Source organism: Pristis pectinata, chromosome 4, assembly GCF_009764475.1.
Source record: "Pristis pectinata isolate sPriPec2 chromosome 4, sPriPec2.1.pri, whole genome shotgun sequence".
Classification (NCBI taxonomy): domain Eukaryota; kingdom Metazoa; phylum Chordata; class Chondrichthyes; order Rhinopristiformes; family Pristidae; genus Pristis; species Pristis pectinata.
Window position 1 is genome coordinate 94,276,860 of NC_067408.1, and position 20,992 is coordinate 94,297,851.

General features: G+C 39.6%; 1 protein-coding gene across 1 annotated transcript in view; it reads right to left on the reverse strand.

Annotated features, from left to right (window-relative positions):
• The window catches only part of pla1a (phospholipase A1 member A), a 31,374-nt gene extending 15,568 nt beyond the window's left edge, over positions 1–15,806 (reverse strand). The window contains 10 exon segments of the mRNA XM_052014467.1: positions 555–644; positions 3,566–3,733; positions 6,502–6,594; positions 7,094–7,195; positions 8,463–8,507; positions 8,510–8,570; positions 9,569–9,712; positions 10,104–10,158; positions 12,006–12,210; positions 15,672–15,806. Coding sequence (XP_051870427.1) covers positions 555–644; positions 3,566–3,733; positions 6,502–6,594; positions 7,094–7,195; positions 8,463–8,507; positions 8,510–8,570; positions 9,569–9,712; positions 10,104–10,158; positions 12,006–12,210; positions 15,672–15,738 — 1,030 coding nt within the window. The 5' untranslated portion in view covers positions 15,739–15,806.
• Between the last annotated feature and the right edge of the window lie 5,186 nt (positions 15,807–20,992).

The following is a 20,992-nucleotide window of genomic DNA, read 5'->3' on the forward strand; positions in this document are numbered from 1 at the left end:
GCGATGATCGGGAAGGCATCAGGGTGCGCCGTCTTGTGACTGTTGATCACAGTGCTCAGCTCCAGTGCCGGCTTGACATTTGCCAGGGGTGGAATGGACACCGCTACCAGGATGACAGTGGAGAACTCCCTCGGCAGATAAAACGGATGACACTTGACCGCCAGATGTTCCAGTTCGGGGGAGAGAGCAGGACAGAGATAGAACCACCACATCTGTTCACCACGATAAGTTAGTCATGAAGCAAACACCACCACCTCTGCCTTTACCTTTTTAACTAATTCAGATCTCCAGATCTTCAGTTTTTTACTTTTCAAAATCTGAGTTAAATATGAATCAATACATTGCTGGGACTATGTTACAATGTTGTAACACAATCAGGAGTTCAAAAGCACCATAAATCATGCAAGGAAAGATTATTGAGCTTATACTGGCTCCAAGGCAATCTGGCACCATAATGGCCTCTGTGATGCACCATTCATCCATCATTTTAAAGGATTTATGTTTAGAAAGACAGAACAATTATATGTATCAATGTGGAGCAACAGTACACTCACCACAGTAAGGAACATGACTTGATGTCATCAGGAATGCTTTAACTTCCCTTGGTTGTATAACTGCACGCAAACCCGCATGCTCCAAAAGTCCTAAATGATTGTGAAAACATGTTAATGTTATTTACCTTTCCCAAGTTTCTTTTAGATCTGATTTTCAGAAATAGATCAAGGGATAGACTTAGACTTTGTAAGATTGGTGACAGTGAATTGGCAGTCTGATTTTGTTTTTGCATATTTGGGTTAATGTTTAAAAACTTTGGTTGAGGAGTAAATCAAGCTACCACGTCAGTATTGTGCATTTCCCATTATCACATATCCAAGTCAACATCTTACTCCAACCTTTCAGCTGTATTTATTACAGCAAGTACATTATTATCTCCCAAGGTAACAAAATTAGTATTATTGTCATAAGTGTTACTAATGTAATTCACTAAGGTTAAAAATATAATTATTCTGGTTGCCATGTTTCAAGAACCAGCAATTGTGCTTCACCATGAGCAAAGATCCCACATTGACAGGAAAAGTAAAAAGTAATCTGAATTTGAGTTGATTAAGGTTTATGTTCTAACAGCAGATCCAGACAGAGCTCAGGTCGCACATGGTTAATGTTTTTGAAATATAACTTAACAATGGTTTTTAGCTTGGTTGTATAAATTATCAAAGTATAACAAAATTTATTAGGAAGGAAGAGCTATTGCAAAGATACTTTTATTGTTTGTATTAGCTTCCAATTATTGGGCATTGCTACAATGGAGTAGGTGTTACTTGTTCAATTAATGTCACTATTTATGAATATAATATATTCTTGCAGTACAGTGCCTAAATTCATTATTCCCATGGGATAGAATCTCATAGTTTTGTTCTTTTTAATTCAGATGCTAACTTGTTTTTTAAGTAAATACATGTTCCTGTCAAGGAAGCTCTGACTGCAATGGCGTCCTGAGCTTCTGGTTGCATTCTATTTCAACTCCCCTTCCCATTCCCCCACCAACCTGTCTGCCCGTGGCCTTCCCCAAGGCCAGGGCAAGGCCAAACATGAACTAGATGAACAAAACCTCATCTACTGGTTCCACCTGCCCTTCATTACTTCCTTATCTAATTCGACTTATCATGTTCCTTATCAGATTCCAGCATCTGTAGCCGCTTGTCTCCATTTATCACCTTCCAGCCTATGTCTCTATCTCCACCCTCCTGTCCCCCACCTGGCTCCATCTACCCCTTCTGTTTCTCCTTATCTATTTCTACCTCATCCAACAGCTGCTGTCTCCCAACCCCCCCCCCCCCCCCCCCATCACCTACCAGCTCCTCTCTCACCCCTCCCTCTCACTTCTATGTACTGGCTATCTCACCTCTACACTCTCAGTCCTGATGCACGGCCTCGACCTGAAACGTCGACCATCCTTCTGCCTCCACAAATGCTGCCTGACCTTGCTCCAGAATACAGCATCTGTAATCTCTTGTGTGACCAAGGATAAAACATCACATGGACATGAGAGATTGAAGAGCTCCTGTGTCAAAAACCTCAGTGTGGTTTTGTACGTATTTGCAAGGGAACTATGAATGGTCAATAATATTAAAGCATGTTGCAATATTTTTAATGTGCGTTACCACAACAACCAATCCTAGAAAGAGGACACTACAGTCAAGGCATTATTAATACTGTTGGTGACAGCCCATTTACTTCACAGCTAAGGCCTGTGTAAGCTGATCACAAACAAAATATCAAGATGGCATTTAAACAAAACTAAAATTACTCTCCAATAAACCAGTAAATCATGCGGAACTTCTACGGGCAGCATAACGGTACAGTAGTTAGTGCTTTTGCTTCACAGCTCCATAGATCCCGGTTTGATTCTGACCTCAGGTGCTGTCTGTGTAAAATTCACACATTTTCCCTGTGACCAGTTTGGAACATATTGAGTGCACTGGTTTCCTCCCACAGCTCAAAGGCATGCTGTTAAGTTTGGAGACACAAGACAGCAGATGCTGGAAACCTGATGCAGGGTTTTGACCCGAAACATTGACAATTCCTTTCCCCTCACCCATATCGCTCAATCCCCTGAGATCCTCCAGCAGATCTTTGATGCTTTTAAGTTTATTGGCTACTGTAAGTTACCTCCCAATATAGGTCAGTGGCAAAATGATTCAAAAGGAGGAAGTTGATGGACGTATGTGGAGGGAAGTAATGGACGTGAATAGGATTAACAGGATTGCTTCGTGAGAGCCAACATGGACTCAATTGACCGGATGGCATCCTCCATTGTTATATGTATAGGATAAGATGCCAAAAGGTTACATAGCTCAGTTGGCACCTAGTTTACGCTTACTCTACAGAAGGAACGGATGGTTCCATTATGCAGTTGCATATAACAGTTCAAGAGGTCTGTAGCTTTGGTTATGGGAAATAAATTAATTTTACCTGGGGTATTGCATCATCGGCGCACAAGAAACCAAAGATTCAATTCACATTATCTACTCTCATGAAGGGAAGACACCTACTATTAACAGGAAGATTTAGTGCTCTCTCATGTAGAAGATATGTAAACATTGAAAGGTCAGATAAACTACAAAAGTGCATCTTCATGGATCCTCAGACCAAGCAGGGATAGATGCAGAGCCTGAGGCAGAGTTGTCCCATTAATGTTATGATTTGGCTTTTGCCAAATATAGCCAGAGCAAAATGACGCAGGAGGAACTCTTGCAGCTGCCCTGCCCAATTTGTGTAAGACCTCTGAGCTGGACTGGCTATACATCTCATTGACCAATCCCATCAGGGGATTTTATAAGTTATGAAGGACTTTCAATCATTTTCCAGGTCCTAACAAATAGAATGTGACCCATTATGGTTCACTTATTAATACTGGGGAAGAGCAACTTAACCAACAGTCCTTAAATGGAATTCCAACGGCAACTATTAAAAGGTCAGTTAAACATTTGAAATGATTCATGTGTGTCACAAGACCATTGTTAGTAGTAAATATGTTAAGTAAAATATATCCATATTTCTGTACCTATGCGAGGACAATGCCTCAGGGAGTGGTAATGGCAATCCACACATTGCCCAGTGATAAATTGCTCGTATGTCTGACAAGGGAAAGCCACCAATGGACAATGATTCTTGATGGAACTGATGTACAGATAAACTGCTCTCATGTGGTCACAGATTAGAAATCTGTACACTGGGGCGAAAAAGAGAAATTTGTAAGTAGTGGCACAATTCTTTTGCATTTCATTATCTTGAAGCTTGAACTGCTTGATAAATTCATCACACTCTTTCAATTATGTATGTTGCATTTATCCAGAAGAAATTTACACCAAACTTGTCAAAAATTAAAGATATTTGATAAAATTTATTTGAACTGTAAAATGTACTAAAATAGAAATCATAGTATATCTTCCATTTTATTGCCTATTGAATTATTACCTATAAAATTACAGAAATACTACCTCCTCAAACTCCTCCAAATTCACTGGTGAACCAACATCAATGTCCTTTCCAAGGCCAACATCCCCAGTATCGAGGCCCTGATTACAACCAGCAAGCAACGTTGGGCGGACCCAATTCTGGACTCCCAAAACAGACACTTCATTTTGAGCTCTTTCAGTGGAATAGATTACCAAGCTGGACCAGTGGAAAGATTAAAGGATGTGCTCAAAGTTTCCATGAAGAAATGTAACATCCTCACCAACTCCCAGAAGCCTCTGGTCCATGACACTCAGAGTGGAGAAGGAATATTCAGGATGATATTGAGAACCTTGGCCATGCATTGGAGCACAGAAACCATCCACCCCTCCCCCTTCCCTCTACCATATACCCACCACCTCGTGTGAACAACTTGCCCCACAGAACACTTTAACTCTGTCACCTCTCACCTTAAACCTATGCCCTTTAGTTTTAGACTCCCCTCCCAGGGGAAAAGACTGACTATCTACCCTATTTATGGTCTTCAATTTTATAAACCACCATAAGGTCACCCCTTAGCCTCCTTTGCTCCAGAGAAAACTGTCCCAGCCTATTCAAGCTCTTCTTATAACTGAATACCTCCAGTCCAGGCACCATCCCTGTGAACCTTTCGGTACCGTCTCTAGTTTAATTATATCCTTCCTAAAGCATGGTCACCAGAACTGCACACAATACTCCAAGTGCAGTCTAACCAATGTTTTAAACAACTTTAATATAACATCCCAACTCTTGTACTCAATGCCACAGCTGAAGGCAAGCATGCCATACACTGCCTTCACCACCTTGTCTTCCTGTGTTGCCATTTTTAGGGAGCTATGTACCCCTAGGTCTCTGTCCTACAACACTCCCCAAAGCCCTGTTCATTCACTGTGTATGTTTTGGCCTGGCTTAACTTCCCAAAATGCATCATCTTGCACTTGTCTGAGTTAAATTCCATCTGCCATTCCTTTGTGCATTTACCCGGTTGATCAATATCCTGATGTAACCTTCGACAACTTTCTTCACTGTCCACTATACTACCAATTTTGGTGTCATCCACAAACTTGCTACTCATGCTACCTACATTCTCATCTATAACAAACAAAAGAGGATCCAGCACTGATCCCTGCAGCACACCACTAGTCACATTTCCAAATTGGAAAAACAGCCCTCCACAACCATCTTCTGCCTCCTACCACCAAGCCAATTTTCTATCACCCTGGATCGCATGTGTTCTAACCTTCTGGACCACCTACATTGTTGGACCTTGTCAAGGATCTTGTCAAAGGCCTTGTTAAAGTCCACATAGACAAAGTTTATCACCCTGCCCTTGTCAATCCTTTTGGTTACCTTCTCAAAAAAAAACTTGTGAGACATGATTTCCCACGCACAATCTATGCTGACTATCCCTAATCAGTCCTTGCCTTTTCAAATGCAAATAAATCCTGTTTCTTAGAATCCCTTCTAGTAACTTTCCCACCACTGATGTTAGGCTCACTGGCCTGTAGTTCCCTAGCTTGTCCTTGCAGCCATAAAGGCAGAACATTAGCCATTCTCCAATTATTCAGTACCTCACCCATGCCTAACAAAGGTAGCTAACTCTGCCAGGGCACCAGCAAATTCTTCCCTTTCTTCCCATAACGTCCTAGGATGCATCTGCTCAGGTCCTGGGGATTTATCCACTTTTATGCCCTTCAATGCCACTAACATCTCCTCTTCTGTAATGTCGATATGTTTCTGGATATCAATGTTCTCTTCCCTGAACTTATTAGCTTCCCTGTCCTTCTCCACGGTAAATACGGTGAGAAGTATTCATTTAAGATCTTGCCTATCTCCTGTGGCTCCACACATAGATTACCACACTGATCCTTAAGGGGACCTACTCATTTCTTAGTTACCCTTTTGGTCTCAATTTATTTATAAAATCTTTTAGGATTCTCTTTTACCTTATCCGCCAGGGATATGGATGTCCCCCTCTTTGCCCTTCTAATTTCCTTGTCAAGTGTACTCCTACATCACTTCTACTCCTTAACGAACTTGCATGATCCCAATTGCCTAATCCTGACAATGCCTCCATTTTCCTGACCAGAACCTCAATAAGATTATGACAATTATCAGAAATATAATGCAATCTTTTGCTTTTTTTGTGGGAAGGAGCAAAGTAAAACTTTTAAATGATATTTTCCTTGGGGAATAAAAGTATTTAGTATATATTGCAATAAATAACTTTTTAAGTCTGATAGCTTTTCCCTTCCATGCTTTCTTATGTTCCAGTTAAACTGAATTGAGAGAATCCCTAGGATAATGTTTAGGATCATATTGTAGAATCTCAGAAAATTGTATCTTAAAAATTGTAACATTTAGTAATATTGCATTATAATCCAATGATCTTAAGTAAGTAACATCTGTCAGGAATGTTTTTTTTTCACCTTGTTGAGCCAGCTATGTCAGTGAGGCCAAGCTATGGATGTTTAGGAATGTAAATACAGCTAACTGAAATGTTACCTGAGAGTGAAGAAGATCGTGCACAACCAGGTTGGTCCTTTCCATCATTTATGTAGAAATCAATATGGCCAACTGGTTGTGAAATTCCAAAGTCTGTAAATGACCAGAATATTACATTGGTTAGCTAGCAGCTAGAAAAGTAGGTGCAGAAAATACACCCAGACTGTAATGGAAGATAGTAACAGAATCTAAAGTTACCAATCCTATACCTTGCAGCTCAGGCATTCCAAAAGTACAACTCACTGTAAAGTCTACACATGAGTTAATAGAAATTATTTTATTCCACTTTAAGAAATGTTTTTAAAGCAGCTATCTTTTCAATTAAGTTTCCAATGCTATTCAAATGAATGGGGTTGCAGCCATGTGGTGCATCTCGCCACGTGGTTCAGGACATTTACATTGTACGCATGGACTTGGTGCTGAGTCCAGCAGCTGAGAGGATCTGACCTCCAGCTCCTGACTTCCACAATGCAAAGCACAGATGTGGAAGCCAGGAATGAGTTGACCCACACACTGCAGCTAGCTAGCCACTGGCTGAAGCACATTATGATGTAGATAACAGAGAAAGGAGATGAATGGTTTTCACACTTACAGTCAGAGTCACTATGAATAGCTTCAACAAACACTGCATCGCCAGGATCAAGGCGTTTGTCAACAGCTGTCTTTGAAAATTTAGGCCCAGCAGGATCTAAACCTGAAAAATGGAGACAACGAGATAAAAATGAGCTTGTTTATAAAAATCTGTAACTATTGCTTCTTCAGATTGACATGGAAAGGAAAAATATTTTAATTATGTAGTGTCACACTGCAACAGACCGTGTCCTATGTTTGTTTTACGTGATCTTCTGTCCTAACATCTTCATCTACTTTGCCATTAACATAACTCTTCCTTCTTTTTAGCTTCCTTTTAAATGCACCTCAACTGCTCACTAGTGATAATTCTCCTTCTGCACAAGTTCCATATTCTAACCATTCCCTAGATAAAAAAATCCATAGATTTGTATTGGACCAATTTAGCTGCCATCTCGTATTAAAGGCCTCTTGGTTCTGGTGAAAGCATCTTCCCTGTGTCTAGATTAAGAGTCCAACCTTAGGCATTCTCTTCTCTGGAGGAAAATGCCTTGGCCTCATCACCTACCTCACAACTCAAAGAACTGATGGAACTTGGTCATCCTCTACCCCAAGGGGCTATCTTAGGAGAGGAAAGCTAATGTTCTTCTGGTAGTGTGTAGGCTGAAGTGACAGGCAGGTAGTTTACTGCCCCACATACTGTGGAGATAAAATAGAGGTGTTTTTTTTATGCATGTCTGAAGCAAGTGTTATGTGCATTGCACATCTCCATTGCGCAACCATCACCCATCAGAGGTTACCCTCAGGGAAATCTGTCCTTAGAGCTGTCGGCAACAAGGAAAGCAGTTACTTATCTGATCACGAAGCCAATGGCAGTAGCTTGGCCCCACAAAACAGCAGTCGAGTGCTGCCACCTGCAGTCACTTCTGCCTCATGGGCCATGATTTTCCCCAGTCCTGACATCCACATTGCTTTGCAGCTCCTGATGTTTGTGTACTCTGAAACTGACTGTTGTAACTACTGTTATCAAACCCCAAGAATCTTTGGTACTGATCCTGATAAAACCCCTGCCCTCGCTGTACTGACTCCCAATATCCTTGACACTGACTTTTGTGATTTTGATCTTCCTGATTGCCATCCCAAGCATCACTGTGACCATACCTGCACCCTGCTGCCATTGTTTATACTACAGCAGTGACTATTCTTCAGACCTATTTAATGCCACAAAGATGGAAACACACAAATTCAAGGTTTGTTTTGGATTGAAACTTGTGCAGTAATCTTAAACAAATAAAAATAATTATAATTACATATTTAATCATGAGTGAAGCCCTTCTCATCAGAAATATGAAAGAGACCTTTCACATTGTGGAAGTACCCATTATTATTACCTGTTATTCTTCCTAGTTTTCCATCAAACATGCGACCCACAAATCAGCCACATGTGCTCCCAGACTGATTCCAATCAAATGGAATGATTCTTTTGTGCTTCCGCGTGACTGAAAATATAACCATAGTTAACTCTACTATTAGTAATAAATATGTTTCCAAGCTAGGTTAGCAAAGATCTTTCAGAGCTACCTGAAGGTTGACAGCAGCTTTTATTTAATGTAGAAAATATCACAGACTTTCCATATGAGGGAAAATACTGTAAGGAAGTATGGAACGAGTGATCAAAAATTTGGTTGAACAGCTAGGTTGTGATGCAGAGGACAATGTTTCAAACAGTAGGACTGAAGGCTCTGTTGCTGATATTGGACTCAAAGAAGATGGCATTTTTAGAAAGCTTGAATTTGTGGAACAGTAGGCAAAGAAACTGACAGACGTTTGGATGAAGCTGCAGAGCTGAGATAGCGACGAATATGATTGGTGAAATGAGGAACAGGGAAATAGAATTTTTATTTCCATAGAAAAGAACAGTTGCCAGTGTTTAAGTTGCCCATGTTGAGTCAAGAGGTAACTAAAAGTGATTGGTGGATGTAGGCTAATATAGGCTGGTTTTATTATTAGGATTTGATATATAACTTATAGATAACTGGAAAGAAAAGCAGCAAGCACAAAACATTGTAACTCCAAGCAAAACAGTTCACTCTTGGGTAGATTTAAATATAAAAGTGCATTATTAGTACTAATAAGTATTCCAGGTGCATCAGAAGATAGTTAATCTCTGTATAAAGTCACCTGTTGTGCTGTATATTGGTACAAATTATTTTCTTTAACTGAATAATGTAGACATGCAGATAGAAGAAGCAAGACAGCATGCCGAGGATTTCCACCTCCTCTATTTTCACTTGCCTGATTTAAGACACAGAGGACTGGGTGTCTATTGTAAATAGTGGTGTCAGAGAACAATGATGTTATTGGAGCAGACAAACTCTTATTACAACAAATCCACACCCTTCCCAATAGAACATGGTTTTAATTTGGGATTCAGCGTTAGCAAAGCTACTTAGCTTGGTAATTATAGTTTAATTGAGCCCATTGTTCAGATACTTACAATAAAGCTTTGTATAAGGGTACCAATCTCCTCTCCTAGCTCATCCAAATTTTTCACTGCACTGGAATATAAAGCTGTTGCACCAATAATCCAGTCAACAATAACAACATTCACGTCCATTGCATTAATCAATTCTTTCGCCAGCTGTCAATCCAAGAAGGTTTTGCTCCCTGTCAATCTCAAAAGATAATCGACAAGATATTTTAAAGTGTAAGATACCAAGAATCATTACATGCAGACCCAAATTGTTCGATGAACATTTAATGAATCAGTCAAATTGGCTGTTTCTGCTTTTGGTAGTCAACTGTGGTAAAACTTTTTCAGGGAGACATTTTCTGGTCAAAGTGCATTCATTGTGCAGTTTTGGAGCCACAGAGTCCTTTCCTCAATGATTTCCACTTTCTATCTAATCATAGACCATAATTTGCTGTCAGATTAACAATGTTAATGACAATCTCCCTCATTTAATTGCAAATAGTACAGTAACTTCAGGCAAAGGAGAATATGCAGTTAAACTCAAATATCCACAAATTACCCTGTAAGTGTCTGCTTCATTGTTAGCTTCTCGAAAAGGCATCTTGCTCTCTGCCCTACCATTGATGCAGCAAATGGGATGAAATTAGTATATTTGCAGGGTAGATACACCTAAACTTATCACAGGAAGCAGAGTCTCATCCATTTCAGTCCAAGCATTCAGTTAGTGATCTAACATGTTAATTATTATCTGTCAATCTCTCAAAAAGAACTTTTACAACAGCGATGTCTTAATCCTTCAGCTTTTAATAGCTGGAGATTTAATTATTTTAAATGTAAAATTTGATTCTACTTTTGTATTTTATTTCTCCCATCCAATCTTCCTCTCTGTTATTTTTTTCTGTACCCATTTTAACATTGAAAATACCCATTCTAGAGACTCTGCTTTCTACTCAGTCCCGGCAGTTATTTTGACAATCCTTCAGTCTGATTTGCTGAAGAGGATGCTTCTTTCACAGGCCCCAGATGTCCTCACTGAGAAAGTATCAGCTAACACTTTTAGCAACTTGCTATACAAAACATGAAAAAGCCTAAACGTGCCAAGATAATTTGAATGAATGACAAAAGCTAGTTGATGCCATGCCAGATCAAGTGGCCCTTCAATTTGGTAGAGGGGTCCTATTCTTCTTCCCATAGGTACCTCATGCCTAACCAAAAACAAATGGAGTAGTTTGAATCCATGATATTAGCAATCTCTTCTTGCTGAGGCTGTGCTCCTCATTTCTGTATGCAAAACCAGGCATAGAACTCACCAGTCACCAGCAGACTTTAAATACAAACCTATTTGCAATTCAAAACTCACGGCCTGAATATGTTACATACCAAGTGACAGGATGATCAAATTCCAGCAAATTTTCACTGCAAGATCTTTTAATATTTACTTGAGAAAACATACAAGGCACCAGTTTATCATTTCATCCAAAAGACACCATTTCCAACAGTGCAGTACACCTTCAGTACTACTTTGGACAGTTGGCCAGATTCTGTTTCCAAATCCTCGGACTGACATTTTGAGAAAAGGCATAAAGGACGCTCAGCTAAAACTTTTTAGGTCCCTTTGCATATTTGCACATCTGGTATTTATTATGGCAGTAGGATTCAACTTCAGTTTTAGCTGTCCAGACTTGAGAAACCTTGATACCTTACCCAACAGTGAAGTCAGCAGTAAGATGACTGGTTGAGAAGTGTCCAAAAAGTGTTTGAATAAACTTTCCCTGTAACGTTGGAGGGGCAGGATTGTCATTTGAAATTTCAAAATGAAGGCCTTTCCTGCCATGACCCCATTTTGCTGAAGCAAAACCCTTGGGAGACAACCCCCAAAGCCATTCGCAATTGCCCATCTTTGTGTCAATGGGCAAATTCTACTCTCTGAATTTTCCAATTCTTCCCACTTTTATCTCAGCCATAAAAAGTTTATGGGAGACATAGAATATTACAATGCTGGGCCATTTGTTTTGGAAGAGAAGCTATACTTCCAGCTCTCGTTACCCAATGGCGGTGGTAAAGCCTTTGTACCGGCAGGCACAGTAGTGTAGCAGTTAGCGTACGCTATTCAAGCGCCAGCGCCTGGGTCAATTCCAGCCGTTGTCTGTAAGGAGTTTGCATGTTCTCCCCGTGTCTGCGTGGGTTTCCTCCCACGTTCCAAAGATGTACGAGTTAGGAAGTTGTGGGCATGCTGTGTTGGCACCGGAAGCGTGTCGACACTTGCAGGCTGACCTCAGAACACTCTACGCAAAAAGATGCATTTCACTGTGTGTTTCAATGTACATGTGACTAATAAAGATATCTTATCTAAAAATAATTCCTAAGACTATTTTTTTTTGATTTTGTACATCGTCACACAAACATGAACTTTCTAGTTTGCTCATAATTGTACTCAAAAATGGTAAAGTTTTCTCATTACCTGAATCCATGCATTATTAGTTTGGTGGGAAGACTCCCATTGAAGTTTGAATTCTCAATGTCATTGTCGTCATTAATAACCTGTGCACAAGCGGCATTCCTGCGGGTAAGTAGCATGAACTGGACATTGAGTTTTGACCTTTTTAAAATATTCCTCCATGAATAAGATTGGAAATCACTGCAGTTCTGTGAAACGTTTGCATTAACTGTAATATGACAGAATTTTCCCTTGAATGATTTTTTAATAATCTTTTTTTCAGTAATATGCTTTGAATGGTGTGTGTGTGTTTGCAAAAGCATTAAAGGGCTTTTTGGGAAGCAATATATTGAAAGAAATAAGACAATTGTTCGAATTTTAATCAATTCTGTTTTAAAGAATAAATAATGCTCTAACCTGTCATTTTACTCCGTTGTTACTTGATTAGTGCAACCAGCCAAATCAAGTTCTCAAAACTGGCTGTTAGCATAAATTGACTAATGACACAGGCGAGGTTAGAATATAAATAGGCTCTGCCAAAACCTGATATTAACTCAGCATGCTTTCTCATGTTCATTCATGTTGAGGTACCCTTCTTCAATTTGAGGAAGCCTCCTTCAGAAGAATGGTTGATAAAGGAGTCATGCTTAGAAATTGAAATTGAACCTACTGTAAATCTACTGTAAAATGTCTAGTGCAATCCACTTTTAAGGAGCAATGCAGCAAAGGAACGCCGAGTAAACCTAAATGATTAAAAAGAAGTCCTTAGAGTCATAGTTATAGAGGACGGAAACAGATCCTTCGGCCCAACTTGTCCATGCTGACCAAGCTGTCCATGAGCTAATCCCATTTTCCTGCATTTGGCCGATATCCCTCTAACCTTTCCTATCCACGTACCTGTCTAAATTTCTTTTAAATGTTGTAACTTTACATACCTACAACATTTCCTCTGGCAGCTTATTCCCAATACGCACCACCCTCTGAGTGAAGAAGTTTCCCCTCAGGTCCCTTTAATCTTACCCCTTTTACTTTAAGCCTATGCCTTCTAGTCTTTGCTTCTCTTTGCTGGGAAAAAGACTGTGTGCATTCACCTATCTATGTGCCTCAAGACTTCATTCACCTCTATAAGATTTAATGTTGCAGGTTTTGCATTCTTGTATATCCGCCTTGGACAGCCCGCACAGAAAGGGCTTTTTAGGGTGCCTCTTCCCTTCCTCTTGTTCATCCCCACAATGCTGCCACTTTGCTGCATACCTGTATCCCACAATGGGAGGTTGCGCAGTACACAACAGACCACCACCAATCTTGACTAGTGCTCTCCCGAAAACCGTATGGCTGCTCCAAGAACAGTCCAGGCAACAGAAGTATTGCTTTTTGCGAATCATGTTTTATTTAGTAGCATACATTTCATTGTACACATGCTACCTATACGTACATGCATACATTGGCCATGCCATCAGCAATAGCATTTGATGCAAAATAGCCATTATTGGTTTACCACTTCCTCTGGCAACTCATTCCATTTAACCAAGACCCTCTGCTGGAAAAAGTTTCCCCTCAGGTCCCCTTTAAATCTTCCCCTCCTGCCTTAAACCAATGCTCTCAAGTTTTAGTCTCCCCTACCCTGGGAAAATTCACCTTATCTATGCCCCTCATGATTTTATTAACCTCTATAAGGTCACCCTCCAGCCTCCTACGCTTCAGAGAAACAAGTCCTAGCCTTTCCATTCTCTCCTGGGTCATGGCAAGACTGGCACTTATTGTCTGTCTCTAGTAATCTTAAAGCATTAATGGGCATTCTTCTCGAACCACTGCAGGACAGTAGTTTAATACAACTAAGAGTCAATCATGTCACTGTGGGGCAGGAGTCACAAAATAAAGGGCCAGAATTAATTAATTAGGTCGGCTGGCTTTCTTCCTTAAAAGGGTAAGCAATTTATGACCACAATCTATTATTCTCTTTGGAAAGCTTTCTTTTTAGATAGCAGGGCCTAATATTCAGCTGATGTGGAGCTGTAGGTTGATTTTTGGGGATCAGGGGTTGCCCTCTGAAGGAAGTGTGAGTAAGACTGACTTATTGTTGCTGGAGTTTAGAAGTATGAGAGGTGATCTGATTGAGACACATGAGATTCTGAGAAGAATCGACAGAGTAGACACCTAGATGCTGTTTCCTATATCTGAAAGTCCAGGATAAGCAACGTGGTCCCAGTATAAGCGGTGATCCATTTAGACCTGAGATAAGGAGCAACCTTTTTTAGCAGAGGGTTGTAAAACTTTGAAATTCTCCATCTTGTGATAGCTATATTGCTGAGTACTTTCAAGACAGTTAAGAGTGTTTCTAATAACAAAACTGAAATGCTGGAAACATTCAGCAGGTCAAGAAGCATCTGTGGATGGAGAAATAGAGTTAACGTTTCAGGTCCGAGATGTTTCTCACAAACGTCCTGAACTTGAGCTTTCAAAGTCAAAGTTGAGTTTATTGTCATATGCACAAGTACATGTATGCACAGGTGCAATGAAAAACTTACTTCCAGCAGCATCACAGGCAAATAGCATCATGTAAGCAGCATTCACAAGAAAAACATAAATCAAACATAAGCTACACACAAGTTTTACAATAAAGAACACAATTAGAACAAAAAAAACAGTCCATTTTAGTGCAAAGTGATCAAAGTGCTCATAGTGTTACTGAACTGTAGTGTTTAGGGTTTTGCTGGTTGGTTCAAGAACTGAAGGGAAGTAGCTGTTCTTGAACCTGGCGGTGTGGGACTTCAGGCTTGTGTACCTCCTGCCCGATGGTAGCTGCAAGAAGATGCATGGCCCGGATGGTGGGGATCTTTGATTATAGATGTCGCTTTCTTGAGGTAGCGCCCCCTGAAGATACTGCCGATGGTGGGGTGGGATATGTCTGTGATGTATCGAGTAGAATCCATTTTGTTTCTCTTTCCACAGATGCTCACTGACCTGCTGAGTGTTTCCTGCATTTTGTTTTGTTTGAGATTTCCAGCATCTGAAGTAATTTTTGATTTTCATCTATTGAAAAGTATTCACAAATTGGGTGACAATGTGAAGTATAAGACCAGTAATTACTATAGAATGGTGGATGAGATTTGAGGAGCTGTAAGATCTAAACCTGCTTCCAGTTCTTACGTAGGACAATCTGAAGAAAGGCATCTTTTCCTTACTTCTGCTCTTCCTGTTCTGCAGTGCACAGTGATTCTAACACAATGCCTCCCTCGTGTTCAGTTTCTCTATTCCCTGAATGGACATACAGACCAACCTCACATTTTGGGGAGTGGGAGGGTGGTTTGCATTCCTAGATAACGACCCTACTGCAACTTTCCATAACATGAGACCATGTCATCTGTGCATGCGTCAAGAAACGTGAATTGAAAAAAAATATTTTGTGTTTATTTACTTTTTCTCACATGAATTCCACAAGAGTAAAATTGGTTCTGGATCTCAAAATTTTGAGTAGTGATGTGAATTCTATAAGAGCAAATTTCCACAACAGAAACAGTCGCCTGTAATTTGTCTTTTAAGTTGCTTCTGGGAGGTTAGATGGTAGGTACTGTAATACTTAAGATTAGTCAATTGATATTTGTGCAAATATACCCTCATTCATTGCTAAATTACTGTAAAGTTATTTAACAACAAAAATTAATTAAGTCATAGAAGTATATAAATTACCTCCTGTGAAGCATAATGGAATGATCAGTATTCCCAGTAATGAAACTTTGTTCCAGTGGTCAGCCATTGTACCAATAGATGCTTATTCATTTATCCTCTACAGCTGCTTGTTTATATCTCCCAAAGCAAGTATACATTCCACCACACACACAAACACATTTAGCAATCTGCAACTCTGTTAATAATTATTCTTTTACCCTATCCTTTCCAACAATATCAATGAAATTTCAACATTTACTCATTTTTCATTTTGCAATATTTTACTGGGTTTATAGATTTTAACTGCAGTTCCACTGGTTTAATTAGAATTTATGAAATAATTATGATGCTGATAGTTCTTTAAATCTGATCAGCATGCAAGAAAAAAATCCTTAGATGTAAATCATTAATTGCCCAGCAGATAAGAGTCACAAGGTAGAATTTTCCCCAAGGCTAACCCTATTGGGCAAACTGTGCAAACATGTATTGAGGATGTTTTTGTGTGTAATTTAGTTTTAACAGCAGCTTTGCCACTGAAAATAGCTCCAAACATGCATTGGGAATGTGCTTGCTTGTAGTTCAGTTTTAACAGCAGCATTGCCATTGAAAATAGCTCCAATAAGGACATCTGTATGGATTCAAAGTGAAAAGGAGCAGCCTTCCTGCAGCAGACTGCAGCTACAGAGAGTGTCAGTCAATGTACTGGATAAACATTTAACTATCTTGTAAAATATATGTACAGAGTTCGAAACCCACATAGAAGTTAGTGAAACAGGAAATACATGAGGGCATGTAATTTTATTGAAAAATATTAGGATCTTTGAAGTTTGTATGATTTTTTTTCCCAAATGATCTTTAGTATAATAGCATTATGCTTCTTCGTTTAGGGGAAATAACATCCTTTGTGCAAAGGTATGTGACACCAATGTGTCAGCTGCTGGCATTGTTGTAGTCCCTGCCATGCCTCTCATGGGAAGGCCATTAGTGGTGTCAGTACTGAGGTACCATGGAATGAATATCTCAGTTGAAAAAAGCCCTCCATGTCAAGTTAAGCATGACCTGGAAGGCGTTTGAGCAGCCTGCAGTGAGTTCTGAAGCTGCTGAGTTGTTTTCCAGTATCTGCACAGATTTCCTTTAAATGCATAAATGCAACAGAATTGGACAGTTTTTGCGCAATGTTGTACTAAGAATGTTTGGTGAAAGTAACAAACGTTCCAGTTTATTTCAGCAAGCAAGGAAATGCACTGTGTGTGACTTGTGACGTGACTGGGTGCACGAGGGACACTGGGCAAATGTCAGTCAGACTAAGCTGAATTGCAAACAAAAGTGCCTGGGCTAATTTCCCAATGGGTACAATTTCACCCAGAAATGATCACCTGCACAATCCACCCCCGTCAGTTCATTTTATGTGCCATTTGTGCATGAAAAGTGGGAGCTCATGGATCCATTTTAAAGGTTGAGATTTCCTTGTAACACACTGTAAATTAACCCTTCTTAGTCATTTCTGCAAACATTTACCAAGTCAAAAGCTCATGGGGGAAGACTACGCCTTGTGTGCTATGAGTATTGAGGCATGAAACTTGTTTATGAAGAATGTGGTTATAATTGCTTCCCCTCTCTGATGGAAACCAAAGATATCAGCCTCTCATCATAGCAGGTGTGTTCATCTTGCTGGGAACAGTGCAAACACTATAGCTAGGCTGAAACGAATTAGCAGCAGCTGAAACCTATGTGTTCACCACCACCAGCCCCTCAAATCTAGTTCTAGGCCTCAGCCGTTTACATTCCAGGCACTAATCATCAGGACTACGCAAAATTTCTTCTATTTATTTTAAGCCACATTTTTGTAAATCTGGTAAAAATCTGGTCTCCTGTGCCATAAGTATCTATGATCCCATGAAACATGAGATTTGCGTTCTGGTTATGAAAGCACCTTTACGTTTGCCCCAGAAAGCTGCTGTACTCTTTAATTAATGACGTTTGCTTGTCTTTAAATCTTTCATGTAATAATTCCCAACCCAATTTGCTTAATTTCAATTTATGCCTGGTTAATCAGTTAATGTACTGGATAAATATTTAACTACCTTGTTAAATCTATGTACATTCAGTCCAAAAGAGGATGCAGCTTTGTACTTCAATATGATTTGAGCTCAGTTGCAAACTGATCTGAGTTGATTGCAGTACTGTACTCATTTTGAATCTGTATTGAATTTGAATTTTACCCTTATAGAATCATAGAATAATGCTGCACAGCACAGCCCTTTCAACCCAGCTTGTCCATGCTGACCATGATGCATGTCTATGCTAATCCCATTTGCCTGCATGAGGCCTGCATCACTTTACACCTTACTCATCCATGTTCTTGTCCAAATGTCTTTTAAACATTGCAGCTATCTTGCATCTTTAACCTTGAGAAATTTTCTTTCTTAGTCTATCTGATGCAGACGGAAATGGAAGTTATTTGGGAAAATGATTTGCTGTTGGACCTCCAGTTCAAACCCATCTTTTCACCCAACATATCATAGGTTGCTGACAATTACCAACTTCCTAGCCTTGGGCTTTCCATTCGATACAAAACATGTAGAACTGTTGATTTGTATCATACTTCCATTTTTACAACACTTACCATTATTGAAACTCCCACTGTCTACCATTTCAGTTGTTTACTTCTCTGCTCCCATCTTTAATCCTTCAAGCTCGAGAATGGTAATTATAATTGAATTGGTTTACAACTGTGAACCCACTTATTAGCAGATCTGCCTGACTATATTGAAGTCTGCTGCTTCATTCTCTCCCATCAAAACCATCCACTACTCTTGTTCCAAGATTATTATCACTGTTGACACTTGAGGAATTTATGGACTTCCATTGCTATGATTGTGGTTAAATATAATCCAACCATTTCTTCATCATCCTTCCCTGACTATCATCTCTGAATCACCACTATCACCCCCAATTCATCAACATGATCTCTTTTGGAAAATTCTATGACCCTTGTGGTCAATTACCATAATTGCTTCAAGATTTAATGCTTCTTAGTCCTCTCCCCATCACCATCTCCCACAATCCTTTTGTAATCTCTGAACCTCTCCATCTTGCACCTTTTTCCCAACAACCAGCCTCAACCATATTCTGCTCTGAATCATGAGATCTTGCTTAAAGCAGCAATATTTTCTATCTACTGCTCATGACAGGAAAATCAAGCCAATTCGTGTTCTTTGTAGCATAATCCCCACCCCAAAAGAACTACTTTAACAGTACTAATATTACACAGTTCCTCAGGAATTTTCAGACTAATTAGAATCTGCTTTCTCCTTGTCTGACCTTCAGCTATGCCTTGTCTTCTTTGTCTCTAAAATTTTAATTGCCATCCATAGGAAGGAACTCAAAGTCAGTGGATTTTGGCACTATCCTCTTCAGACACTGCTGTTTCCTCCTCTTCTGTGCACTGCACATCTTAAGAGATTCCCATGAAAACAATCCAAATGTGCCAAGCTACCATCAGCTGGGTAACGAAATGCAAAGGTCACTTTCTCTCGTTGGGCTGGTTCACCTTCACACTATTTAGTGACTTTCCAGCTTGTCCCATTTTGTGTTGAGACACCACTGCTCAAAATGATCTGGGCCACTCATTTCTGTATCCAATGCTCCTTCTCTGTTTTCCTCACTTAATCCAATACTTTTATGCTTCTGATTTAACTCTAATTCACTCCCCAACACCCTTATTTCTATTTTTTCCTTAATTTTCTAGTTAAGAGATAGAAAATTGGGCAATGGCTGCACTATTTGCACTATTTATTTATGTAACTTATAGTAATTTTATGTCTTTGTCTTGCACTGTACTGCTGCTGCAAAACAACAAATTTCACGACATATGTCAGTGATAGTAAACCTGATTCTGATTCTGACCAAAGCCCCTAGTGACCTATTGCCCTTGCTCTGTTATTACAAGTTCCTACTTCCAGTGCAGCAAAGACGTTTCAAGATGAAGGATAAGGGGTAAAAGTCTAATGCAAGGGAAAACATTAGAACATGAGAAATAAGAACAGTAGGGCATTTTGCCCTTCCAAAGACTGACCACCCTGTCAGTGAAAAAATTACCTCACATGTTTTGCGCTGAAACAACTACATTTTGGTGGCAATGAGAACGAAATTGTTGAATCTTGTAATCACTGAATGAATCATTGAATAATACACCACAATAAGAGGCAATTCAGCTCATCATGCCTGCATTGGTTGCATAGGAGCTAAAAAAAATGATTTTAATCTCAAAGGACGGTGAAAAACAAAATGAAGCAGTAAGCCAGGTGAGAGCTGAAGAGAAACAAAGACAAAATACTGGATTTTCTTTAAATTGCTGATCACTCAACACAATATGTACCACTGAATTTAAGTTAACAATTTCAGAAACTTTTTCAATCTTATTGGTGAGGTGATTTATACAAATTCATGGTGATCTTAACTCTTACCTAAAGTGTGATCATTTTGGAATTGTGGTGCAATGTCAGTGCTGATAAACAAACGCTTTCAGTTAACTGCATTGATAATTCATGCAGACGTTTCCAGTTCAGATTCATGGGGGTGTTTCCTTGCAAATCTGGTGCATCTCCACCTCAGCTCCTGCTCCCACTCACCTGAATATCTTTTGTGTTTTATCTTTCTCAGAATAGTGAATTTGTTTTCTCAGTGACCTAAAGTCACTGGGGGCTCCATGTTCAGAAATAATTATGACATTGTATTTAAGAATTTGTTTAGGTTTTAGATTACTCACATGTAGTCTCTGTTTTTTACCTGAATTTTCCTACCAGAAAAGTGACTTTTTAAAAAAAAATTATTAAAGACAGAAGAGAATTCTGAGGGAGAGCTGGCTAATTGGATACAGAATTAGCTTGATGGTAGGAAGCAAAAGGTGATGGTGGAAGGTTGTTTCTCCGATGGAAGCCTGTGACTGGTGATGTGCCTCGGGGGTCGGGCTGGGCCCATTGTTTTTTGTCATCTTTATCAATGATTTGAATGAGAATGTACAGGGCATGGTAGTAAGTTTGCAGATGACATTAAAATAGGTTGTACCATAAACAGTGAAGAAGGTTATCAAGAATTACATTGGGATCTTAATCAGTTGGATAAGTGGGCCAAGGAATATCAAATGGAGTTTAATTCAGATAAATGTGAAGAGTTGCCATTTGGAAAGTCAAATCAAGGTAGGACTTTCACAGTAAGAGGAAGGGCCCTGGGGAGAGTTGTAGAACAGAGGGACCTTGAAGTACAGCTACATGGTTCACTGAAAGTGGAGTCACAGGGAGACAGGGTGGTGAAGAAGGCTTTTGGCACGCTGGCCTTCA